Source organism: Pseudomassariella vexata, assembly GCF_002105095.1.
Source record: "Pseudomassariella vexata strain CBS 129021 chromosome Unknown BCR38scaffold_12, whole genome shotgun sequence".
Classification (NCBI taxonomy): Eukaryota; Fungi; Ascomycota; class Sordariomycetes; order Amphisphaeriales; family Pseudomassariaceae; genus Pseudomassariella; species Pseudomassariella vexata.
In genome coordinates, this window is record NW_024467967.1 from 63378 (window position 1) to 90127 (window position 26750).

General features: G+C 47.1%; 8 protein-coding genes and 1 non-coding gene across 9 annotated transcripts; 4 read left to right on the plus strand and 5 right to left on the minus strand.

Annotated features, from left to right (window-relative positions):
* Positions 1-21: 21 nt before the first annotated feature.
* Positions 22-2328, minus strand: BCR38DRAFT_459952 (uncharacterized protein; the record flags this gene model as incomplete). Its single annotated transcript, XM_040862353.1, has 4 exons — positions 22-1093; positions 1158-1720; positions 1946-2229; positions 2289-2328. The coding sequence occupies 4 exons, from the start codon at positions 2326-2328 to the stop codon at positions 22-24; spliced, it is 1959 nt and encodes a 652-aa protein (XP_040712362.1).
* Positions 2329-6710: 4382 nt separating this feature from the next.
* On the plus strand, positions 6711-6881 carry BCR38DRAFT_322439 (uncharacterized protein; the record flags this gene model as incomplete). The annotated part of the gene is made up of 1 exon (XM_040854780.1): positions 6711-6881. A coding segment is annotated over one exon (171 nt), but the record flags the coding sequence as incomplete, so codon positions are not given.
* A 3543-nt stretch (positions 6882-10424) lies between these two features.
* On the plus strand, positions 10425-10607 carry BCR38DRAFT_350601 (uncharacterized protein; the record flags this gene model as incomplete). Its single annotated transcript, XM_040856579.1, has 1 exon — positions 10425-10607. A coding segment is annotated over one exon (183 nt), but the record flags the coding sequence as incomplete, so codon positions are not given.
* A 98-nt stretch (positions 10608-10705) lies between these two features.
* Positions 10706-11305, plus strand: BCR38DRAFT_412149 (uncharacterized protein; the record flags this gene model as incomplete). The annotated part of the gene is made up of 3 exons (XM_040858659.1): positions 10706-10761; positions 10816-11165; positions 11214-11305. 3 exons carry the CDS (start codon positions 10706-10708, stop codon positions 11303-11305), a joined length of 498 nt encoding a protein of 165 aa, XP_040712365.1.
* Positions 11306-11318: 13 nt separating this feature from the next.
* On the minus strand, positions 11319-11543 carry BCR38DRAFT_350592 (histone-fold-containing protein; the record flags this gene model as incomplete). The annotated part of the gene is made up of 1 exon (XM_040856575.1): positions 11319-11543. A coding segment is annotated over one exon (225 nt), but the record flags the coding sequence as incomplete, so codon positions are not given.
* Positions 11544-12657: 1114 nt separating this feature from the next.
* On the minus strand, positions 12658-12760 carry BCR38DRAFT_t289. The gene has a single exon. It is a non-coding gene; the product is annotated as a tRNA-Thr (tRNA).
* An 888-nt stretch (positions 12761-13648) lies between these two features.
* BCR38DRAFT_488118 (uncharacterized protein) lies at positions 13649-15418 on the plus strand (the record flags this gene model as incomplete). Its single annotated transcript, XM_040864233.1, has 3 exons — positions 13649-13850; positions 13967-14227; positions 14712-15418. 3 exons carry the CDS (start codon positions 13649-13651, stop codon positions 15416-15418), a joined length of 1170 nt encoding a protein of 389 aa, XP_040712367.1.
* A 6828-nt stretch (positions 15419-22246) lies between these two features.
* BCR38DRAFT_350598 (uncharacterized protein) lies at positions 22247-23107 on the minus strand (the record flags this gene model as incomplete). Its single annotated transcript, XM_040856578.1, has 2 exons — positions 22247-22399; positions 22736-23107. 2 exons carry the CDS (start codon positions 23105-23107, stop codon positions 22247-22249), a joined length of 525 nt encoding a protein of 174 aa, XP_040712368.1.
* Positions 23108-25524: 2417 nt separating this feature from the next.
* Positions 25525-26469, minus strand: BCR38DRAFT_488120 (P-loop containing nucleoside triphosphate hydrolase protein; the record flags this gene model as incomplete). Its single annotated transcript, XM_040864234.1, has 1 exon — positions 25525-26469. One exon carries the CDS (start codon positions 26467-26469, stop codon positions 25525-25527), a length of 945 nt encoding a protein of 314 aa, XP_040712369.1.
* Positions 26470-26750: the final 281 nt, after the last annotated feature.

Genomic DNA, 26750 nt, shown 5'->3' on the forward strand with positions numbered 1-26750 from the left:
TCGGACAACTTCCCTAGTTGTCTACCGGAATACAAACCGAACCTCCTCTCTCACTACAGCAGCAAGCTCCAGCGCTTCTCTCCTCGACACCCTCGAGAAGACATTGAAGTATGCCATGAAAGTGTTGATCCCTGTATGTGGGTGCGGTATTCGTTGCCCTTTTGTCGCTAGACAGCCATACCGACTCACGTGTTTGACGAGGTCCGGCCGCCGGGCAAAGAGGTCGGTGCAAATGTCGTCAGAATCGAAGATGCCCTCGCAAGAGGTATCATAATCGGCAGAGATGAACACCATAACACAGGTATACTGTGGCCCACGTTCGTAGGGTTGTGAAAGTGCCCGCACGCGGGGCTTATCGCGGAGTGAGAATAGCATGCCGAGACCCCAATAATCCACGCCCCATGTGGACTCGATAATCTGTGTGACTTTCATTCCTGGAGGACGAGGGTTAATCTCGATAAGCCACGGGGCGGGCTCCTTTGACTTTGTGGACGTGCCGTTTCCGTTGATGACTGGCAGCGGCGCAAGGTCAAGCACACCATCTCCCTGCCGGTAATCGACAGAAGAATGTTCGACACGGCTCTCAAGATGCATGATGCGACTCTCGAAGCCCAGTCGGGAGAACATCTCATGGAAGTTGTCACGGATAAGATCCAGCTCTTTCTGGGGAAGGGCGGATGGGGAGACACTATTGAGTTCGTGGAAATTGCTTGCTGCAGGACTGCTGCCATTACATGCATTCGGATTATCTGCTGTCTTGAGAAAGTCGTCACAACATTCGAAAAAAATAATCTCGCCATCCAGGAGTACAAAGTTGGCATCAACCTCAGGCCCTGAACAATACTTTTCGACAACAAGCTCATTACCATGTCGCTCCGTATTGATGGAGCTAACCGCCGCTGAAAGCTCTGACAGACTGCTGATGCGGGAGACTCCATCAGAACTGTATCCTCTGCAGGGTTTGATGATGAGAAGGAATTCAACCATCTTCTCTTGCGCGAGCCGGACCGCCTCCTCGGCGCTAGAGGCCCGGAAAGCGACATGCCCTGGGAAAATACTAGTTTTGTACTTGTCCGTTGCAATTCGGTAAGCTCTCGGGCCATGCAAATGTAGGGAGGCCTAATCGCTTAGCGGCATGTGCAACGTCCGCCTGGTACTGTTCCCAAAAGGTGATTATACCATCAATGGGTTTGTCGTAGGATTTGACAGATGCCACGATTCTGCCTGCAAATTCGGGGTCGGCGCCTTTAACCAACTTAGTTGGTATGAAAGCCTCCCGCCAGTGCTCATACGATCCACTTTCGAGCGAGTGGCCAGGATTGTCCAACATAACCATATCAATTCCGAGAACTTTGGCAGCTAGGTAGATGTTTGGGCCGGTGCCTCCTTGGTCAGGGTGGGGGCGACTGCCGTCGACGATGGCCGACCGCAGGCGACGTAGAGGTTCATCTGCGATCCAAAGGAATGAGAGCCTGTTTTCGAGTTCCGCATCCGCCAGACTCGAAAAGGCACCAAGACCAGTCCGCATATCTCCCGTAAGGTGTCTGTCCCGCAAAAGGAGTTCGGCAGTGGAGGACTTCAAAATCTCGTCCAGACCATGGAGTTGATCTCGCGAGACAGGTTCTCCTGAGTAGACTTGCAACGGCTCCGCAAATGATGACGCCAATGCAACCACCTCGCAGTCGATGAATTGCAGAGGTACTATGTCAGACCGAATAATCTGACCTTTCGCCAGGGGCACGATAAATTTTGATAAGCAGCAGTAGGCATTAGAGGGAATTTATTATTAAATACGCCGTAGGCTCGAAGCCCCCGGTACCTCTACAAGTGCTCCCGTATGTCAAACCGTGCCCTAATGGCTGGACTAAATATGCTACGTAGGTTCGCTCTATTAGCGACTGCGTTACGTCCACCACAATACTATGTTAGTTCTCACCCTACTAACAAAGTCCCCCTGATTGGAGGGAAATGTAGCTGCGCGAAGTGATTCCAGCAGAAACTTAAATGCCGTGGACCCTCCTTCGAATGCCGTAGACGTCATCCTCATCAGACTTCCCTTTTCTCCGGTGAGCACAGCTTGAGCATCCTGGAGACTGCCTTCAAAGATAGGAGGTGCGATGGATCCCTGTTTCGCCTCAAATACAACATCGATGGTCTGAAACGGCGTTCCCTTGAACTTATGGGGAGGGCGGCAGCTGTCAAGGATCCTCCATGAACAATCGAAAATGACTAGCAGGGGTGTGTGGGCTTGTATATCCCTACTCAATAGGAGGGGTTCAGGTCCTCACTATCATTGTTCGATACAATGGCAATACCGTGGGCAGCCATCTTCTTCGCCAAAGAATACCTAGGTGAAGGGCAAAAAAGGGGGTAGGCAGCGAGTTTTGCGGTTATGTAGTTATTGGAAAGCCGAAGGATTCCGAAGGTCAATACTAATAACGCCTAATTAATGATCCAGATAGAATGAGTGCTCCGAGAGGACGATATCGCCGAGACAGGTCGGAAGGAATTGGCAAAGAATCTGTCTATAAGAGGAAACTGATTTTCCTCTTTTATCTTGGAAAAAGGCAGGCTTCAGTCAATTGAGCCTTATGTGTGGTTGCTCTGTTACAGCTGACCTTGCAGGAAGGGGTTGTAAGTTGACCTTCTCATGAGCACCACTGCCTGCGTTATGACGTTGCTCATGGTCCTAGTACGAACTCCGTGGCCACCTTTCGTCCTTCCAGACATCGATCTCAACAGTCACTTCGCAGGGTTCTTCTCGAGGAAGCCACCCTTAGCAGAGTATCCCGAACTTTACGATCAATTTATGCATTACGCAACGGACTCTCTACGTGCCACAGCCAGCTTGCCGGTTCTTCTTGAAGAATATCGTCATAAATTTTGGTACGGTAAACTCGATTGGGACAAGAACGGTACTAATGCGAATTGATAGGGAAGTATTCTCGGCCGTCCCAATATCCTTCCACAGTCATGTTAGCGATATCTGGCCTCAAGTCTTGGTCACTACTATCCTTCAGCTTCGCCAATATTTCAGCAAACAAAAATCAGCCCCAAACCTAACCCAAATGCAAAAGACAGAGTACAAGCTTGCAGTATTAGAAGGTACTTATAGTGCAACATTCGGGTCACAGGTACATTTCATTAATATATAACGTGATCCACAAGTCATTTTCGCACACAAGTCACTTTCGCACTTTTCTTGGCACCTTCAAGTAATTCAGTAATATCCTATGCATAACCCGCATTTTATCCTTTAAATTACTCAAAATCTTCTTCATTATCAGTTTCTACTTCTATTGAACAAGTCCTTGCATTATGTCCAGTCCCTCCGCAAATACCACAGCGCCTTATACCGGTCTGCCGGCGCTTTACAGGACGACTGCTTTCCCCTTCTTCCTCCTCCATAACCTTGATATCACCCCTCAAGGCCCGTAAAACTTGTGCATCACCTATACTAAGTGCTCCTCCATATTGGATTTGCTTATTTTTCGTCCTACGACGCTTACTTAGTATATGGTTCGTCTCACGAAGCTCTTCGTTCTCCCGACGTAATAATGCATTCTCATGCATCATTGCATGCGTAGCCTTTGTAATCGAGTTAATTGAGTTCAAAATATGCGTCGGCGAGCTGTCTTGATACCTCTGGACGCTACTTTTAATCAAAGTTGACTGCGATTCGGCTTCGAGGGTGTTGGTAGGCGTCTTAGAAACCCAGACGGAGGGAGGCAATTGGGGGTCGGGTGTCGGTATTCGTACTACTTTTGCGATATCCAACGTAGATATGACCCTATCCGGGTTAAAAGGAACAAGTCCAGCTGCTTCGAATCCTGATCTGATGTTTTTTTCGTGAAAAGCACCAATGAAAGCTTCTAAAAACCCAGCTAAGAAATCCTGCTTCTCAATATGGGTTTGATGCCTTCGCATTAAACCCTCCACGAACGCACCGTACAGCCGTTTCAACACACTAAAAGGTACCAAATCCAAAGGCTGGAGCTTGTGGGATGAATGGGAAGGCATACACAATGTAATTACGCCGTGCGCCGCGAGGTAAGTCTCAAAATCCATCGAGTGGTGGCTCTCGTGACCATCCAATATTAAGAGACTTTTCGCACCCTTCCGACGGCTAATAATATGTTGAACAAAGTGTTTTGCCCATTCCACACCAATATTATTGTTAGTCCAACCGTTATGGGAAAGGTCGACCTTCCAGTTGGCCGGTAGGTCGTTACCGCGATACCACGAAGCAAGATGAACCTTGCCCGCGAAGATGATGTACGGCGGTACCGCCCAACCTTGCGAATTAATAGCCTGGATCACCGTAACCCATTCCCGACCTCCTTGTGTAGCCTGTCTAGGCCGTCCGTGTCTTTCTGCACTCGTTACAACCATACCGGTTGTGATTATGCCCATTAGGAAGCCCGTCTCGTCAAAGTTGTAGATATCCTCCGGTAGGATACCGTATTTAGCGATTGTGTCCCTAACAAGCTCAAACCACGCGTAATACGTGATATGATCTTCGCTAAATACCCTCTGGTAATCAATTCGACGGTTTAAACGCGTTCGGAGGTCTTGTCGGCGGTTAACGAAGTTCGTGGTCCAGTTCTTGCCGACGGGGGGCGCGTCGCGTACGCGTCGTAGGATATTCGCCTTTCTTCAACGTATCGAAGCCGAGGAGGAAATTCTCGCGCATCTAGCTCAATTATACGTCGGGCAATCGTATCCTCTTCGGTTTGAGTTAGATTTCGTTTTAACATATTAGCTTCGTGTCGCGTTTGGTCGCCGTCGAATCGATTCTTTAGTGTACGGTCGCAAACGTTGTAGATACGGCCAAGCTTACGCCATGAAATTTCAGGGTTGCGCTTTTTAGCTTGGATAGCTAGCTGAAGATCGGCTTCTTTGGATTTACGAGGCATGTTGTGGGAGGGAAGAAAAGTGCAAGCCAAGTTAAAAGGTTGAAATATTTGAAAAAGTGCGAAAGTGACTTGTGTGCGAAAATGACTTGTGGATCACGTTATTATCTTTCTTAACTAATACTAGAAAGGCATACCGTTCGGAAATTGAAGCATACAGGACTTCGGCTTATAGGAAGCAGCCAAAAGTAGTCGAAACAAATATCAATCCAAACAGATTACGTCAGCAAGTATGTAGTCTAGCAAAGCAAGGTTATATTAGTATCGTCGTTGAAATAGTCTCTTCTACGGGCGGTAGAGTACTAACGAGCAACACATAGAATATACTCGGTAAATCGTGCCGAGAGTCGAAGTTATACCTGATTGTAGACGAACCACTTACAGCAGTACGATATAGGGCCCCATTCGCCTTCCAGCGATCGGATTATACTTGCTATAAGCCATTATTCGTTTTCTTTGGAAAAGGGCTTAGGACTTGCGGACTCGCAGTGAATCCACGAGGCGTTACTATCGACGAGTACAATCTCGACAAGGAGAACCTTATAGAGTTCTGTAAGTTATAGTCCGATCGCCTACAATCTTCAGTTATCTCAGTTCCTTTGGCACTTGAATCTCTCGGCATCCTACGTCAGAATTTTTAGATATTCACGTATCTTGCAGTTTGACCGTGATATGACGGTTATATGAAAAGAATAATTTGGTGGTTATGGTTAGGTCACCGTTTTTTCCATGCTCGATCCCCTCTATCTGTTCTGTTGGCTGTGTGCATTGCCTTTAAGTAATCTGAAGGGTCCAGCCTTACTAGGCTACCTCTATCCCGCCTTTATCCTGAAGCACAAAGCGCTTTTATTCCAAACATAAAGCGCCTTTCAACCTTAGGAATCACTGTGGTGCTCAATCCCACATTTAATATCAAACAACAGTCTAGACAAAGCTAGAACTAACGATATGGTGCTTCTATGCTCCAATACCATGTGACCCGTCGTTTTTGACAAGATTCAGGACGAGGGATAGGTCAGACGGGGCCAGGAAGTTGGGAGGTGCCTCCGCGATATAATCCGACAATTCGACCCAGAGAGTGCCCCTAACGGACTTGATGGGCTGCTCTATCTTGCAAAAAGTACTGCAGCAAAGGCGAATATCTACAGGGCTGCAGCCGGTGCGTACATTCGCTAGATCCCACCTCTAGACGAGGGGATGGAGCAGATAAAGGCATTGTTTAGGCCGGATGCAAGGTCACTAAGAGAGGAACTAGTAAAATGGCTTCGTTCAGAGGTTTACGTAGTGTGCTCCGATTATGAAGGTGGGTTCAAGTTGAAAATTATGAGACGTGTGGGAACAGTATTTGTCGAAGCTGCAGTATCTCTGAATATAGGCAAACCTATGTAACTAAACGGAAACTATAATAGTCCTATTCTTTTGCTATAAAGTGCTAGCTAATCACATTATCCCCACATTAGTCGTAGGGAAAAGCTAATTAGCTAGCATAGAGATAACTCAAGAAACTAGATAGGAAACGACTTGAAGCTGTCTTCTGATAATCACAATCGAGTAATACTTGATAATACGCATAGCCATCGAAACTTCTCAAAACTTAGCTTCTTAACTTCCAAAAATACGTGTTCGACCTTTAGCTATACTAGTAGAAGATCCTCCGAGCAACAAGCCTTCTCCTGGTACGATTACCACGATGCCTAGACAGAGGGTAACACGGTTAGAACGAGAGCTTAAACGTAGAATAACTTGAAAGTCGAACAAGGTGGCTAATGATCGCCATCAATACCGAAATAGACGAAGCTGTCGCTATCAGACCTGTTCAACGCCCTTGATAGGGTAGCGACACATGATGGCCGAGTTCTGATCATGACCACGAACCACCCAGAATGTTTGGACAGTGCGCTCATACGACCTGGCCGTGCCGACTTGAAAATCGAGCTTCCCCTCGCCGACAAGGATGTAATCTCTCGACTTTTCTCTATAGTATTCAAGCAATTGGAGGCGGCCCATATCATTCCTTCTCTGCTGTTATATACCAATATTCACTTGCATTGTATTATTCCTAGTGCAAATCAGGTTCCAAACCTGGGCGCCGTTTCTTAGGAGGTTGAATATAGGCCTATTATTATTCCTAAGCTAAATAGGACCGCTGATTCTCGACCTCGACCTACGATAGAGCTACTAGCGGATTGTGACTCTGATTGATTCTTCAGTTTAATTCATACTAAATGGTATAGGAGCATTGGCGAGCCACGCTCACAAGACAGGTTCAAACCTGTTAATACGCTTTGAAGATACTCTCCTCTGTGCTACGATCTCAAGGACTTGGGCGTCATATAAGGAGTTAAGAGAGCAGGGTTTATCTCTATACGAAATGGCTTAAAGTTTGTATATAGCTAGATGGTATATGACATATATGCGGCTTGAACACCTAGACGAGATCTTCCAAATAGTCTGGGAGATAACATGTCCGAGATCGAAGTCTCTAAGTAACTAGCCGACGTTCGATCGACTTACGTCAAATAAGACGTAGAGAGCTGATACGTGACCCCATGGGGGTTGCCCTATAGCTAGAGATAAGATAGATAAGAGCTATAAAAGAGCTCTGCCAGGCCAGAATAGCTGACCTGGCCATCCTTTCCCAATACAACAATTCACACCCCATATGCACTCGCATCAAGAGCATAATATTACCTACTACGAAGTTAGTCGTTTTACCTTATAGGGTGGAAGTAGGTTTTACCTAAGTATAATCTCAAATTAAGTAATATCTTTCCACTTATATACTATAAATTTTGTACTTCGTATAAGACGATTGATCCTATCTATTGTATACTGATTCAACTCCTTACTAGGATCTAGCGTTGTGGCTAATCAAAGAAATTCTCCCTAAATAGGACGCTTCTTTCTCTAATAACCTCTTCCCTATGCTTTTTGCGCTTAAGGCTAGTGCTTGTTGTCTACTTCTTACTAAAGCTATAACGCTAGATCCTGGTAAGGGTGCGTGGTCTTGATACAGTAGCCTTGAAGGTCCAACAGGAATAAGCCCACTTCGAGTACAAGCCACACTGATTGGCTAATACGTCCCACATTATAATCACGTTTATCAGACAATCTACGTAGAAGCATGTCTAGCTAAGGGCAATGCACGAAGCTATGGAATAAATTATATTGGCTTTTCAGGACCAATTCCAGGCTTGGACCATTTCCGGATCACATCAGTTATGTGAAGGTCAACCCTCGCAGACCCACTACAACCAGGTGACTTACAGCTGGAACACCTGCCATGGCAGTGTCAGATGGGAAGCCAATCATAACCCTTGTAGGAGCCCCGCCAAGCGTGGATGACTTAGTCGCGCTCCCTCAAACCTAAGTTGTCATCTTCTTTCCTTCGCTCCTTAGAGTAGAATCTTCGTCGATAGCACCTAATCGAGGTCTCTACCAATGCGATGCAACCCAGGTCGTGACAAGTTAGGTGTCTTGCATTTCAGTTGAGGGTGCTTTGCCTCGGCTGAATAACTTGACTTGTTACCTCCATGATCGGTGAGCTCAACCTATTCCCGGTGCCTCCCAATATGTGGTCGGAAACATTGAAAGAGAATTGTACAGAATGACAGAAATGACTACGTCTAAGGACAGGATACGTGGGATGATCATCGAATTTCGAGCCTATTGCCGTCGACGACCCACTGGACAAGTAACAGATGGAAATGCGTGCGATCGAATGACGCGATAAGGTTTGATCTCGCAGATCGACGGCAGCGAGTGAGAAATGGCTCTTTATCGATTCAAGGGGCACCTTCTTCTTTCCAGCGGTACGTTCTAACCAGGACTTGCCACCGCTTGCCGGCGCCCGAATATTATGCCTTTTGAAGAGATGGCCCATGGCGTTTTGGATGCCAGTACCGTTGAAGTTGGCCGGATGGAAGTCCCGGTTATCAACACAGCGTTTACACACCCATCGCCGTTCATTATCCTTCTGGATATCATGCCCATGCCCACGATGAGACGGACTTACCGCGCTCGGAGAAGGCAAAGCCACGGAAACACTGAAAAAGGTGCCCTTGAGCCTCCGGGGGCATAGAAGTGGCCTCAGCCGAGGCCTGGCGAGATGGCGACAATACCGGAATCGGCGTTGTAGGGGCCATTGGATTCTCCATAGTACAAGGGCAGCGGCTGAAGCGCCAGAAGAATACCAAGATAATGGCGAAGTTTCAAAGTACTAGCCATTTTGAAGAGAATTTCAAGCAAACAAAACTTATAGGGAGCCTACAGGGCTGGCAGTGACCTCTAACTCGTTCAAATTACCCCAGAATAGGGCTGACTTGCCGCCCAGCACGGTCCAAAGAGCGATTTGAGCCTTGGCAACCATAAACCAACCAGGTTGCCTAACCAGGGCCTCCGGTGAGGTTAGCATTGGCAAGAAACTAGATAGAAAATGCGGGATCCGCTCTTGTCTGTGCTCACCTCGCGTTCTGCTTTTAGCGCTTGGAGAGTTATTGCCTGAGTGATAACTCGCGCGGGGCGCGCGAGCAGATATGCGACCTTCAGATTTCATCATTCAATATTGAGTAGACTGAAAACAGAAATGGCACCTAAGGCAGCGCAATGGATTCGTTTAACCATCTTCTCTATTTAGCATCCGTCCCCTTCCTCGTATTGTACTCCGCTGTGTCCACGACGTCCATCTGTGGGCAGAAATGGCAGTGTTCGGCCCCGCACGGACCACCCAGTGTGGCCACTGTAGATTAGCCAGAGCTTACGGCAAGTAACGATAGTCATAATAACAACAACAATGAACGGTGGGCTGCGATTGCCCACACCATCGTTCCGCAACTACGACTACGACCACGAACACGACCTCGATTCGAGCAATATGGCGCCAGATACGGACACGAAGAACATCCCGATTTCTAAAGAGCAAACTTCACTTGCAATACTGAAGAGGGCTTTGGCGAACGGGTATCAAAGAGGCAACCATGAAGAGACGGACCAAAAGACGGGCTTAAATCGACACAACTATCGCACAATAAAGCAACATAAGTAGATGATGGACTTGTACACTACGTATGTTTAATACCTACTTACTACATCGTGCTGCTAAGTTTTTGTAGGTGGTGGTGGGATCTCAAATGCAAGGAATCCGAGGAACGTTAAGAAGAAACTCCAAGTTGGGAATGCGTAAAGGCCCAGGTTTTATGCGAAGGGATTTCTGGCCCTACTCTTGTGCAGGTGAAAGGTTTTCTTCGCTTCTACTCTAAGCAAACGAAAGGTCGGCTTAAGGATACGAAAGGCCGGCCTTTACTACACGCGACGGCGGAAAGTATGAAGACAAGAGCTGAGGACTTCTATCGTGGTCTTGGAGTCTCAGGGGTCCTGGAAGACGAAGCGCAAAAAACGGAAATATACCATGTTCGTCTGATTCCTTTTCTCTAGCATCAGTCTAACTAATCGGGATAACAGTGGGTAAAGCGTGTTTTGCCCTAGGAGGGGGAAGTCGTTGACACTTGCCGACCAAAGTATAATTTTTCGGATAATGTACTGGACAGAATTCTACTGGGCCTCTGGACGAAAAAGGATCTCATCTATATCCACGAGAGGAGCAGGATCCAATTTCATTTCCTGCTTTTGATGTATTGTTGGAGTGGAGCACGCATCGGAACATTCTTCACACACGGCCTGCTATATGAGGTATAATCGCCTATAGACTCCTGTGGCATCATTCAATGGTTAATATTTAGAAGGATATTATCCTCGTCTAGAGACGTCGTCCCTAAATAGAGGGCTACGAGTTCATGTGGAGGATTAGTGAGCGATGGGTGAAGAATAATCGTCACCCTAAGAACAAAACGTAGGTCTCGATTACTTACATTAGCTTAACAATTCTTTTGCTAATATTATACAGGTTCGCCATTACAGGGAAAGATCACTCGGTTCTTGCCTATAGCGACGGTGCTTTATTACTGTCACTCGCAATTGTCGACGGTGCCCTATTCGGTAGCGACACGCTTGATGACCTTTGGCAGCAGGAAATACCCCCTGACGAGAATGAGAAAATTTATCGATGGTACGACTATTGGCAGAAGATACTAATTACTCGAGCAATTGATAAGACTAGGAAAGTGTCCCCTTCTAAGCTGATGACTCGAGGCACTTATCTGGCAATCTACAAAGCTTGTTTGCGAAATGAAGGTTACTACAAAGTTTCTGGTGGCATGCATCCGATTCGACGCTATCTTGGTAAACGGATTGATGGTCAGTGTACCCTATAGGATAGACATCGATTACTAACCCAAGTGCCAGGGAAGTACACCGAAACGGAACGATCGCAGCATATCCTGCAAAGTGACCCTCGAATCTTTGACCTTCAAAAAGTGTTAGATTTCGCCTCCTGAGTAGCCGCTGTCTTTAAGTGCAAAACAAACTTACTAAACGCTGGAAAGGAAGTTCGCGGATGAGAAGTTCAGTCGACTTTTGATAGTTTCGAATTTCTCGTAGGGCAACGGTACCTGGCTTATAGCGGCGAGGCTTTCGCTTATTGCCCTTGCTTATAGGGTCCCTCTTGCCAGCCAGCTGCTTACGAGGGGCCTTACCACCGGTAGACTTTCGTGCAGTCTGCTTAGTTCTAGCCACTAGCCATTGCGCATGATACGGTAAAATTATGCCATAAATTATTCGGCTTTCTTTATATACTTTTTTATTCGCTATAGCGTGTGCTTTTAATCACGTAAGGAGATTATTATTACGTACTTGCTTTCCTAACCACGACGGTTAATCTACTAACTTAGCTATTAGGCGGTCACGTACTAGTCACGTGCATCGGCCGAATACTGGGCCATTTCTGCCCTATCGAATTTAATAGAGTATCATAGGTTAATAGTTTGAAGCAGATACTTAACGCCCTCTTTGTCTCTTCCGCAGTCTTCCTTAGCGAGAATATCATCGTATATTTAATCAGTATTACCTATCAGAGGTCTTTTCCGAACCGAATTGAAAATTCAAAATACGATGTTACTTTACTAGAAACTATTATCGGACTTGTTTTAGGAGTAATAAGGTATGTAACTGAATGTGTCTCTGATCCCTTTAAGATCTAAAAAAAATAAATAAATACGCCGTAGGTGTTAACCCTCGGTACCTCTACAAGTACTCCCTTAAGGGGCTATAGATGATATAGCGGGCCCTTAAGCCGCGTCGGGCGGTTATACAGGTAAACTTGTAGCCAAACGACTACTAAACCTCCTGTCCCTCCCTAAGTCTGTGCTACAACCCCTGCCTGAACTACCGATAAGCGTGGTAATGTGGCACTTAAATTCGTCCTCAGGGGTGGGATGCTGCTGATGTGCAGAACATGCTCGACTATTTTTTGTCGCGACAAGTCGTAGTATCTGCTAATTGGGGTTCTCGTCGAGCGTATACATCTCAACCATACGCTCAAGTGGATAGACCGTAACGTGGTCTAGACGCTCGCAAGAATCGCGGCGAGAGGGCGTGCTGCGCGCCTTCTATCGTGAGGGGACGGGTTCACCGACGAGCGTTATCGGATAGGCGAGGTCTGATAAGGGGTCGGATTAACGATTCGAATTCTGGACCGGCTGTCGAGTTATATTCCGCCGACGTAGTGCTTGACGGTCGACTGGCTAGGATGCTCGTAATCCTAAACTGCACCAATCTCCCTATTATCGCTAGGTAGGCGAAGTCAACAAGGTGGGCAGCGCGCCGTAAGGGTTGACTAAACCCCCTTGTGTGTCAGCTGCGGGATTCGAACCCGCGACTCGTCACCGACCCAAGTGGGCGAGGCTCAAATCGGGACTTATCTACCAGCGAAGTGACCAACTACACCAGCCGACTTTAAGATCTAAAGAGTGAAGGTGACAACTGTAAGGAAAGAGCCGTTGTGGCGGGCCGGTCTCAGCTGACAAGCTGAGTCGGGAGGGATTCGCCCCCGATCCGGTGGAACCCCGGAACCGCCCAGCTTAAGAGGAGAACTCGAGACGCTCGCACCTAGTTTAGATTCTTCAAGAATCAGTCTTGCAATATACGCACCCATACACTGGCCTACTTTTAGCTACCCTTTGCACTACCTGACTATTATATTGTGAGACGTGGAGTATCCTCGTTACAACAACCGTCCCACCTTTACCAGGTGGTTGTTAAGTGAGCAGAACGAGTGTAAGGTGACCTCGAGCATGCTGGGGTACCGTTTCCCAGTGTGCAGTTGGCCCATGGGTGGGTCCGTCGATGTATAATGTTCTCCTAGAGACGGGGATTGGCATCGGTTGGGTGAAGCTGAGCAGCGTACGCAACACTCAATTTAGTAGTTATGCATGTACCATAGTATGCCGGCAAAGAGTTTGTCTTGTGTTGCTAGCCTCCGGCTACGTATAAGAACAGTCACCCGTCGCCCTGGTCATTCTACTACTCGTGCATGAGCTCTACAATGTTGTTGGAGCAGGATCGGGATCACGTCGGAACTCGTCTTGTCTGTTGCTGGTCTCTTGGAGGACAAGCCGAAGGAGGTGAAGTCTTACAGATCGTAGGTATCCTAATAGTATCCCTCTGCTACCTATTCTGCGTACACGTCTAGGTTTCATATAAGCGAGACATGTTGCTTAACGCCTAGAAAAGTTTTAAGTTTTCGCAATCTGCGAAGATCAACGTGTGACAGACCCGCAGACGAACCACTACCAACCCTTTCAATTCTGAAGGCGGGGTGCTATTCAGCCTTGAAGATCAACATGGTCCTTCAAACCCGGTGTCCACGGCGGCCACCGCCACAGTTGCTATTGGACGTCCATTACGCTGTGGTTCCCAACGAGATACTGAGTCTGAGTCGGACGTTGCCACTGTCGCCGTCGATACTCCATCTGGCTACGGTTCTCCCCCAGAATATGACGAGGGACATCATAAATCACAAGCGGTGCATAGTCTCCCGCCAAAGTACGACAGTACCTCTGCGTCGTCATTTTTGAAAGGTGTGTCCACAGTAACATTTGGCTGACTCCCACTCATATCAACATCTGCGCACTTGCATCGTTCGCTTACATGTTTCACAGGCCCCCACGGATGGAGAGTACGAAAGAGAGGAATGAAGCCCCGCTTTAACAGCCGGAGAATACTAAAGTGGGATAATCTGACTCAGTTCGAAAGCCAAATTAAAGCTCTGATCCAACAGCAAAACGACACCATTGAAACACTAAGAGAACACATCGGAACACTCGAGAAGCAGAATGATTACCTCAAGGGACGTCTTAATGGAATGGAGGAGACTCTGGGGTCCTCGGATGATTATGCCACTGAACTGGGGCGAGGCGGTGGTGAGGCTACTTCTCGACCGGAAGGGAGACCAGATCACTATTACCGATGAAGCTGTGTGCGCTATTGCAGAAAGCTTTAATCAAGAGGTGATGAGACTACTTCTCGGCCGGAAGAGAGACCATATCACTATTACGGACGGTGTAGTCAAGGTCGCGGCTGGTAACGAATAAAAAACAAATAAAAATAAATAAAATCACAAACCCATTCCTCCAACAAAAGCAGCACCAGGGATGGTGGGTGGGGTGATCAAAAAGAGCGAGTCGGCACTCATTAGCAAATTGTTGTTCTTAGGAACGTTTTGATAGCGTCCTTTCTGTCCTCAAACAATCTGTCAGACCTTATAACTACCAAAAATACCTCATTCTAGTACTAGTGGGTCCCTCGTCTTTTGACGGTCAATTTGGTCCAACACAATCCACTACATACAAGCTTTGTACTCTTGGCGGCAACTGCGCAGCGTTTGTGTGCTATGAGATGCCCCAGCGTTCATCATCGCTATCTTCAAATCCCTGGCTACCAGTAATTACCCCGCGCATCGGAGGGGTGTTTTGGGATGCCTCAGAGACGAGAAGACTAGAGCCTGTGCAGCACGCGCTATATTTCTGGGACGAGTTGGCAAAGGCCACAAGTTTCGTGTCTGGCTACTCCATGGCCAGAGGTTCCTTAAGACACCAAGCATCTCGGTATACGAATATCTCGGGCTCCCAGATGACACCACAAATACTCCAGACCTAAGGGAAGTTATCAGATCGCTACCACCATTTGTACAGCGATGCCTTCGCAAGAGGACGCGTGAGATGAAGTCGAATATCAAGGAAGATGACTTCAACGTCGTGGACGAGGACACGTCAGACGATCAGGGCAAGATGCGGCGCAAGCCCGGCCCTAGAAAAAGAGACCCGATTGTTAACGCTGATCCTGAGTCGGACCCCAAAACAGTACTAATCACACAACCAAAACGCGGGAGAGGTCGTCCCCGCAAGGAATCCCCACGGGACTCAACTGAAAACAGAGGCAAGGAGACCAAACTGTTTAACCCGCTAGCACGCCAGCGTGGCAGACCAAGGAAGGTCATGATCGAGGAAGCCCCCGCTGATGGTCATCGGCCAATCAACAAGCCAAAGCAGCCAAGAGGGCGCTCAAACAATCGACGGCAGTCTCATGACGAGACGCCACCACCAAGACGATAATTGCGGCCACGAAGGCCGCGCAACAATGATGAGATCGATCAACACATGCTCAGCACCGCTGGATCACGCGGATTTGCTGGAGGTATTATAAGGAGAAACAGCACCAGACACAAGAGATCGTGAGTGAAGTTCAGTCACTCTTCACAAACATTTGGGCATATGGATCTGAAGAACGAGACAGTGGCATCAACAAAATGAATACCGAACTCGCTGCCCATTACTTACTCGAAGAAGAATAGGACAAGGTCAATCTTATGCTAACCATCGACTGTATTGCCCACTAAACGGCAGTCGAAGTTATAGAGATAGCCGAAGCAAGTGACCCAACATTCAAGGAGACTATGGCTGGCCTGAAACGAGACAAATGGACACAATCCATCTTAAAGGAAATCAGAACAGTGCTATAAAGTGGCACCCTGGCATCCAGAGACCCTGATGAAGCCATTCATGGACATCTTGTTGATACCAAATGGGTTGTGAAGAAGTACCTGTCCACTGGAGAGTTTGAGAAGTTGAAGGTTCGCATTGTTGCCCGGGGGTTTTCGCAACGCAAAGGGCTCGACTTCAACGAGACTACTTCTTCTACAGCTAGGTCATCATCGTGGAGGATTCTTATGGCACTGTTAGCCATAAATGAGTGGCACGTTAAATAGCTCGACATCATCGGCGCTTATTTGCACGGTAAACTGAAAGAACGGATCTTTATGAAGTAGTTGCTAATGCTTCATCAGTACTTCGATACTTATCCGACTGAAGCGACCAAATATGGATACAGCAAGGAGAATATTATCGAGCTTATACGCCCACTGTATGGCTTGAAGCAGTCCGGGCACACTTGGCAAGTCAAGGCTCGCCAGGTGCTGGCGAAAAGGGGCTTCTTTCCTCTAAAATCAGATGACGCCATTTACATGAACCCCGATACTAGAGATATTTTGGCCACTTATTTCGACGACTGGTTGCTCATCGGTCCTGATGCCGATAAAATTGAGACATTGGCGGAAGACCTTATTAGTCATATGTCAGTCACATATCTTGGAGATGCTAACTGGTATTTGGGCGTCAGAATCAGACGCTCTAACTGGCAGCATTCGACTTAACCAAGAGCAATATGTCACGAAAGCTCTTAATCGACTTGTTCTTAGTAGGTGCAAACTAGCCAGTACACCTATACCTATCGACCCTGGTGCTCTCGCAATGCTAACGAAGAATTATGGACAGGAAGCAACTCCCGTGGAACGCTACTTATTAGAACAAGCAGTTAGCACCTTTCTTTTCTCGTCGAGAATCACGAGAATTGATACTTCATTTTCTGTGAGCGCTTGGGCGAGATATATTTATAACCCCTCCCTAACACAGATGACGTGCTTGAACCGAGTGGGCAAGTACTACTAACACAGTTCGCGCAGGACGCTGCTATATCAACGGCTGGGGACTGATAACCCTTATACTAAGTATATAAGTTTAGTTTATTTGGTTCTTACGATGTAAGTTTCAAAAGCGAGAGGAAACAGGCCAGTTATATTTTCTTTATGGCCGGCGCGCCTATTTTTCGGAGGTCTGCTATTCGATATTGTATTTCTCAGTCAGTTTCTGAAGCAGAGTATGTCGCTATGAACGAAGTAGCTAAGGAGGCAGCTTCTATACGAAAACCTTTTGTCAGAACTCGGGCGCTATAACCATCCTTCAAGACAACAACACGGCCGAGCTTTGGTCAAGACAACATAAATCAAATGTTGAGGGACACACAATAGAAATGAAGCGTATTCTGGTGAGGAAAGAAAGCTAGGCTAGTGTTGTTGGTCTGGAACTAAGTAGTGGTGGTGGCTGCGCAGGTACCACCTCTGACAATATCTCTAGCTGAAACGAGTCAGGTGCGGTTTCAAACCCAGGTAGAAGATCACATAACTCTTATAATCACTATACCGGAAGGTCGGAAAGGTCTTCCACAAAATAATGAGCATGGAAGTTGTTTCAAACGTTACTGATTCAAAATTTCGTACTAGAATTGAAAGACATCTATAAATTGCAAATGGCTGCGGGCGAAATCAATCTCTTTTTCCCCCTTTCGTTTTCTCCTTCCTTATTTTGAGGAGTGTAATAGCGAAAGTAGCAGCGCTACTGGTTCTTGAGTTGTGGCAACTACTCGAGTTTACCCAGAGGTTTTCCATGAGTGATGTTGTTCTGGGGATGGTATGATGTGAGGTCCACTGATGCGAGTGCATATGGGGTGTGAATTGTTGTATTGGAAAAGGATGGCCAGGTCAGCTATTCTGGCCTGGCAGAGCTCTTTTATAGCTCTTATCTATCTTATCTCTAGCTATAGGGCAACCCCCCATGGGGTCACGTATCATCCACAGTCCACGAAAGAGAAAAGAAAAGTGGGGTGAGAGGAGGGGAGAAGTGGCCCAAGCAAGGGTCTATTCAACTTCTTATGCTTTGATGCATCCGAGCATGTAAATGAGCATATCCATGCAGTCACCAAGTGTGCAACTGTAGAGCATATAGAGCAAAGAAGTAACTAGTGCTGCTAGCTGTGAGTGGATTCGTGAGCCGCTCAGTCCAACTGACTGGTGAAGCAAAGTGCTACTGAAATACCAAGGCACAGTAGTTCTAGTTGTCAAATAAGAGTCCAGACGTCGAGAAGCCCAACACACGCCCTATCTGCAGTTGCTCCGCATCCTGGGGGCTTCGATCGCAAGACTGCCCAACGATGACTATTTGAGGATTATAGATGACAGAGAATATGTGCATATGTCATAGGGTGTATTGCGATGAAGAGATCCCGGCTGAGACGAAACGAGTCAACAACTACTTCCAAACAAGAAAGAGGACGTAGAACACATTCAGAGTAGAACGACCTGGACTCAAGCCGCTCGGCAATGAACAAATAATAGAAAGCCTTGTTCTCGGAAGACTTGTCGAGGCACATGAGGTTATCTAGAGCTGTGGGGATCAGCGGGCACGCGGAGATAAATACCTAAGGAAGATATAAATATCTACTGTATTATGGGTTTTGTTAAATCTCTTATACCCTTGCGGGCAAAGTAATCTTGATCACCGTTCTCGATATCATGTCGGACGTTCAAGGCTACTCCGTCAAGACTGCTAAGTCAAAGGAGAAACGTAAAGCCGCAAACCGTACGAAGTATGGGTCAATATGACCTCTACCCATTGAACCACACAGGTCCTGGCTGTGGGGCAGGAATCAGTCATTTCTACCTATATAAGGCCCCTATGGCCGCCCTTCACTTCTCTCAGGACTCTCCAGAGATCATGACACTTTCAATACAAGACCATTTGCCCACAATCCAATATATCAGTCTGCTGCAATTCGCTCCATCATAATCTTCCGGTCTGCTACCGCTACATTTATTCATTTGCCTAATATCGAAAATCAGTAATGCTTCCTGGACAATTAATTTCACGCGCTTGCCGACAATACTGCGGCCATAATACTGTTGTGCTTCATGCACAGTAACTTCACTACAGTCTTCGCAAAAACGCGCCTTAGCCGCTTCAAGTCAGATATCGTGGTCCTGGCAAGTAGATATCACCTACCAGGTGGGTCTGACTGAGGTACATGGATGTCAGCGCCGGATATGGATCGTCCGTGCGCAAAGACAAGAGAAGAGAGACAACAAGAAGAAGCCGATTTTGATTCTGTCTGTATCTTGACATTGATCAGGTAAAAGTTTTTTATTCGAACTTACGGGGACAAATTTCAATTCAAGCATGGCGAATCATACCCGTGCTCCTCCCGCTCCTCTTCCTATGCTTCCTGTCACAGTTTTCTATAGCGCTTTTCAAGAGTTTGCTCGCTCCTTTCACCAATTGCAGATATCTGCAAACAGTCTACAGCACGAAAAACAAAACCTTCAGACCGAGAGAGACGACCTCCTTGAAAAACTCGAAGAACTACGCGAGACTAAAGTACGTCAAGGACATATGATCGAGCGTCTAAACGCCATGCTCAGCGTGTCAGATACGCCGACGAACCAGAGCTTTGGAGCCCATTTCCAGCAACCGGCACTCTCTGATAGCGACACCGACTATGTCCCTGGCTCAACAAGTCTTCCTGCAACCCACGTCCACACAGGCCTAGAAGCTTTGAAAGAGATATACGACCGCTACCGATTGGTCGTTAATGCAACCGAACAGTGATGTGAAGCGATGGTAGCTGGAAAGTATTGCCGTCCGGCCCGTCATTGGGTATCCCGCAGCTGGGTCCATTGCTAACCCCGCTCGACCATAATTACCACTCTGAGTCTGCTATGAAATTTTATTTACGTTTCAACACGCCTGGTATTGGAGCGATCGAGTTACGCTACTTGTCCAGTGGTGGTGATATATTCCAATCGATGCGCTGTGTGCCCGTAGCTCTGTAGAACATGCTGTCTACGATCACTGCACAGCGCAGCTTTGGAGTGCAATGGATTCGGGCAAAGTACCTGATCGCTCGCTTTCATCTTTCTGGCACTCGAGACCAGAACGTTCAAAGCTATCTGGATTGGAAAGTAGAGCTATACCGGGACGGTGGAAGCCCGCAGTCCGGGAATACGTGGATCCTAACTCCAGCATCCGGGTACGGAGTTCAGAAAGAAACTTTGAAAGGAACCTTTCCACTATTACTTTATAGCAGTTTGGGGTATCAATTATGGCAGCTGGATATATCAAATAGTTTCTATAAATGGGATGAAATCAATTGTAGTTTCGTTCGTGATTTACGAGTGAATCGACAGAATCAGCTCAAAAGCATTCTGTTTTTATGTGCACCCATCGTGTGCTTTTTCTACTTTTCGGTCTCAAAGAAATTTGACATGGGAAATTCAATGCTGACCCACCGTACCTCTTCTACTTGTTGTAATCGGTCGAGTCTTTGCATCTCCAACAAGTGTTGAAGCAAACATAAGAGGCTGCAAATATGTAGCTTCACGCTCTGTATTTGTCAATCGTGGAACGGTTTGACGTGAAGCGGATCTGGCGGCGCTGGAGCTTCGGGTGATCGAAGAATAAGTACTGTAGAACGTCTCTTACAGAGGACTGGACCACTTTTTACGGTTTTTATAGCTGCCAGTCCGGCAGCTCCTGTAGCAGCAGAACAATGTCCGACTTAGGTCACATGCTTGTTTCAACAATCTTTAGCGCCAATTTTCGTACTTATGACACGCGAAGACTGTGATTTGAAGGAGATGAGAAACATTACCAAAATATATTGAGGCAGAAATGTTGGAATTAATGCGTGCTCCAAGTACAATGTACCAAGAACAAAAGGGAAGGAGAGGCTTTAAGAAGCTACTGTACACATCTATAATACATAATTGAAACATAACAAGAGCCTAATGTGACGACTGAATTGACACTATATATAGTGGGGGTATGCAAGTTTCCTAAGCCCGTCGGATCCGTACGCGCAACCGCTTTTGTCGCTAGATGCATTCGACCATCCATAATCACCTAAACTATCCGTGAAGGATTCGACCTGCCATGTATATGTAACATAAGCTGTTTGTTCCTTATCAACTGCGAAAAACCGCAAGAGTGAAGCAACAAAAGTGAAATCACCTTCTGGAAATAAGGGATCATATCGTCCCAACCCCAGCCATCATTGCCGAGATCTCTCCACATGTCGTAATCAGCACGGGTTCCCTGTGTTCATATCATACCGTTGAGAACTGTTCTACCACCCACCACATGGCCTTGGCTGAGGCACCTTGGCTGATTATCAAGATACTTTTGCGCGACCGTGCTGATGTTCCAGTCATATCTTGACTCTATGGATTTACAGCACGCAGTGGACAACTATGTAAGCCAAGAAATGTCCTATTTACCCGGTTCATCTGTTGTCTTCAGCCACAACGCCTAAAGAAATTATACTTAGTTAATAACGAAAACATTCACGAAGAATTCTACAACATTACATGAGATCGCCAATGCGACAACTAAGATTTTGAAAAAATACAACTACGTGACGCTCATATAAATGCAAATTTGGCTTCAGGGATGGATATCTGACAAACTCTATGAAGGAAAGGGGAGGAGCAGTGGAGCAGAAGCCCACACACCGCGGATATGTGGAACCCTAAGTCCGGCTTCCCGGTTCTGGGGTAGGATAGGTTCGAGCCACGGACATCGTGGAACTGCTGATGAATACAAGTGCGTAATTGGCTTCATTTATTATGTTCACTTTACCCTTCGTAGCAATAGCTTCTTTTTCTGTGTTGGGAGTAGAGATGTCATTCTATTGTATCCTTCAATCATATAATCTTTGATCAAACTTTGCTACACTGATTTCTTCGATAAGAAATTTGAAATCAACATATCGACACCTTCGCAAGGTGCTGTGCAAAACCGCACCGGTTGTATCGAGCAAGTTTGTTCTGAGGTGGCCGGACACGGCTCATGTGCACCATCACATAGCGAAAGGCTTCCCGTTATGGCCGATCAGAAACAGGACGACTTGGACTTGACACAGATTGTACACTAATTGCCGTACCTATCTGCTGAAGCAAACTGCACCAGCGCAGTGAAATACAGTCACAGCTAGATAACCCTCTCTTACTATTTACTTCTCTTCGCATCCAAAGCTCCCAATGTATTACCGTCCTAGGTCAAGAGCATACCGAAGAACAGGCGCGAAATAATTGATTTCGTACCTGTTTGAGCTACTGAAGTTGTTTCCGCGTCTCTGTGACTTTCAGCGTTGGCTGCCCAGCGTTCCACGCCAAGCTCCATATACGGAGCGGTCCTTCCGACACTTTTACAATCATGAACTTTAGAGACAGTGTCTGAGCTAGGAACGTAAATTTGGACATATTATGAATAATTGAACTATATTGCAAAACCCTGAATCATCAGGCTTGTCCTGAAGCGTCCCGAGTTGCTAATATTCCTGCTAGTCAATGAAGTTGATGAATGGGTCGGTCCTAGCACTCGTGATTTTAGTTGAAGAGCAACTTGATACATCCGCTCCGCCTCTCCGTACTTCCCCTATCTGCTGAGCACAAGACCCAGGTTGTTCATGCTGTCGAATGTCGACGGATGTTCTGCACCTAGCATCGACTTCCTCAGCTACAGTTCCTCTCGATGCATCTCCACTGCCGCGGCATACACCGACTGATTATGACTCTCCGCCACAACGCAAAGCAAATCGGCCTCCGCCTCCCCGTCTGTACACTTCTGATGGTCGACCAGGACTGTCTGAGCGTGTGGCATATATGTTATACAGGGCTGTCGGTTCCCATGCCTCGTAAAAGGGTAACTTCAGCTGGTCGCTGTATCGCTTTCGTATAACGGACATCCCATTCCTGTTTGATCCACTTTCGTGACGTCAAACCGTATCAAGCGATGGACATCAAAGGCATCTCCCTGCTCTCGAACCGAGATGAACGCATGTCCTCTCAGAACCCCCACTGCCTCGTCTTCCCCCTCCTGGTCTTCACCGTGTGGCAGTAGCGAGGTTGGGATGTCTTTTTCGGCCAGGAAGCAAATTAATTTCAGATATTCCACGGCCAATGGATACGTTCGTTCTAGATGTTGGAATGAGATCAGCCACGTCGTAGCGATAGGGCTCGTACCTCTAGAGTATCGCCGTCGGTCTTCGAAACCGGCGTTCAGGAGCTTTATTTGCTTTTCATTCGACTCGAGACAATATTGTAGATAGGTTGATGTTGTTGTGCTCCTTTTTGACATATGCTTGACGCTTGCTTGATTGCAAGAAGCAAATAAGCTAGGTAGATCAGAAGGTCCTTTGTCGCTTGGCCATCGCTATATTGCCGTTCGTTAAGATGGCTGTGTAGTAGCTCCAACGCCTCAGTCTTGCTCATTTGTTCAATGGTGTATGTATCCTTCGGCGAAGCATCGTAAGAAGAATTGATTCCTCATGACTAAAAGGTAGATGCTTCCGCAAACCTTCGCTATTCAGCAGGCTGATGCGGATCTTGTGACCGTATTCCGCCGTGGAGGACAAAGAAAGTGAAACGGTGGACGAATATCGCGATGACGCAACTTTTGAACGATTTATTCCTCGCCATTCCTCCCTGTAATGGAATGAAAAGAAAAATAAAACACATCGAGCTCGGCAAGAGTAAAAAATATCAGACGAAACAAGTTAGTAGAAAAGAGGAAGACATTGTGACTTTTGAAATGCGCAGGAAGAGCTCAAGGATCTGGCATAATCTGAAGATCCAATAGGCACCTTCGTAAACCTTCAGCTCTCTGAGTAAGTTGCATCCTTTCCGTCCGTCGCTTTTCGTTCTCAGTGCCTATTCGAAGCAACTCATCATCGGACAACTCTGACACTTTGGTAGGAGAGAAGAATTCCATAAGTGGACCGAGCATGTGGCGTTCGATTGTCTGACAACAAACATTATCCACGAATGTCTTGATCGCGACCTGGACAGTGCGTTAGTCACAATAATTGGACATCATGTATCATAGGGGTATACCTTGTGATACGCCTGTAGTCCTGCCTCTGCTTCCACGCACGCTTGCTCTGTCATATTTACAATGACATGAGTTTGTAGTGACTGACGTAATCTTTCCAAATCCTGGGGTAGGTTACTGACGTGGAGCTTTCCGTTGAAGTCCTGCTCGATCGTATCGAGCAGTGCCTTCTCGATGGACTTATGGTTAGAATTATTTCTGGCCTTCTGAATATTGTCAGTGTAGTAATGATTGTATGTGATGGGCTGTCACCGTTCATCAGCGACGAGCCTACCCAATTCTTTTTGAGCTTGATGAAACACTTCATCCAAAGAGGATTGGCAAGTGATGGAGACTTGTTGACGAACATCATCCTCGGCCACGACGACCGTGAGGGCTGCATGCAACTATTCATCAACTAGATCCCGGACTGTATGGATGTGCGATTGGGCGATATCAGGCCACCTGCTGGACTGTTCGTGAAATAGGTCAGCCAATAGGACGTGATTATAATTGCCTGGAAGCTCACGGCCCCGAGTGGCAGTGTATGTCTGATCGTAGGAGTCAGCAAATCCACCGTGATTACTTGAGACAAATTGACCGTACCTCTGAGACCCAAAATCTCATCTCCTCCTTGGTCACATGTATCACTTCTGGTCTACTTTCCTGCGTCGGTAAATCGTCTGTATCTGAGCCGAGATCGAAGTGTTCTATTTTTCTTTTCATTCCATATGTGCACATCTTCTTCGCAAACTCTTCATTGGCATTGTGCACTTTTGCTCGCAAACGGTTGGAATGATTGAGAAAAAAAGTCGCTCTCAGGCCCTTGGTAGTTCCCATCCAGTGCTGCCTATGTGAGGCCGTGAAAACGTATGCTGATTCTGGTGAGGAAGGATCTGATCCGATGTAGAGTTGGTCTTTCTTCACCCAAAGTCCCCAATCGACGTTCGGTCATGACGAGAAGCTGTTTCACCTCGTCGCGAACTTTGGGCAATTCTTTTGCGATATGCCGATCAAGAAGGTCTTGTAAGAATGACCTGAGGTTGATGATGCCAATTCAGGTCATGTCCAGATGTTGAGATTGCCAGATGACATGTCAGAGAACAGAATGCCATAGGCACCCGTGGGTGTCAGGACACTGAACGCAGGACACCGGTGGGCCGCCGGAGGGGTGTTTCGGACAAAAGACTCCCGAGTCATGATTACAATCTATGTGAAGCTTTGGGATGACGAGAGTCAAGATCCTTGGCATCGCCGACCCTGCTGTTATGCCGGGTCCAAGCGGCGGCCTAGCTATCTATATAAGGACCATCTCGAAGTAGGATAGGGAAGGAGTTGTCAGAGCCACAAGTGTCATCCGAGACGGGCCGGCTTCCACCAGGTAGGAAGCCGTTTGTGGCGGCTAGAGAGCCGCTTGTGGCGAATGAGAGCCGTTGAAGCCGTTTGCAGCGGATAGGGAATCGCTTGGTTGCAGATAAGGAGCCGCTGTCCAAGATATTGGCCGAAGTCGGAGGAACACAGACATACGGAAGCAAACATCCAGAATCCAAGAGAGAACCTCGGCTGGCTATAAGTAAGGAGTCGAGACGGAGGAAGATAGAGAGGGCAGAGATCAATGCATCACCGTGGGCACCCCTACCTGAGACCGCCAGTGACCACCCGGTGCTACGTAGGAGGGACGCCCGTTACTCCCCATCACTCTGTACTATTGCCTTCGGCCTAGCCGTACCCTGACATGACATCAGGAAGAATTGAGTTTCCTTTTGACATTGCGCGTCGAAAGAAAGACCAATATCTGATGGACTTGGGTTCTTCAATAGAAAAAAGCCAAGCCTCAACTTGACATTGTCAAGGTTCTTGGCGAGTCTTGCAATCTTTGCCTCGGTGCCTTCATTGATGAGATCTGGTTTTGTAATGATCCCAACAGTGCGCTGGCCCTCAGGGTCATGCTTTCGAGCTAGCTGTAGGATTTTTTGGTTTGCCACATCGTTGCTGGCTTGGAGTACTGCGAGAATAATAGTCCGGGTGCTGGAAAGGTAGCTCTCAACCATTTGCCGGACTATCAAGACATCCTCTTCAGTTGGTTCCTCATTTGAGACAGAAATCAAACCAGGAAGATCGACAATGGTAAGATGCAAACCTGTTGGTCCGGAGATATCTATGCGCAGGGTATCGGGCGCAAAAGCACCACCGCTCATTGCATCATCTCCATATTCCCGGATCTGCATCAGTCCTGAGACTTCCTCGATAATGACCGGAAGTTCCGAAAGATCAGAAATGTTGCGATGGTATGCTCTTAAGGACTCTTGCATCTCGGTGCCACGAGAATCGTGGGGTTGAATTGTGGCGAAGATCTTTTGGACGCCGGAATCATGGCGCAGAATAATTTCGGTCGGAAAACGGGTGCATACACCATTGTGCCGAGGAAAGGGAATCCCAGTCAAACGCTCAAGGACGGAGCTCTTGCCTGCAGACTGATCGCCGCAGACAACAGGTTGAGGAAGAGACACGAGGCCGCCGACACCGTTGGCTCTGACCCTATCGATCTGATTCAAACGATAGGTGGAATTGGTGGAACGGAGCCCGTCCACCAGGACGGGCGGTGCTTCACCCGCTGTGTTCAGTGTCATACTAGGTGTCGTAGTACAACCCAACAGGAGGGTGAAGCACAGGGAGCTTATTTTTGCTGCGTAAATGAGTACTATTTATCTTCGTGAGAGATATGCTGGATGAATTAATATCCTAATATCAAAACGAATCAAATATACCCGCTCTCCAACAGGTTCGAGTGCTTCACCATTGTTTTGATTTGATTTCATCGCGTCAAACTTACTCCCACTACCTTTCTTTGCGCATCTCGGGACGTGGAAGATTACTGGTCAAGGTTTTGTTATTGTTATCGCACCACAAG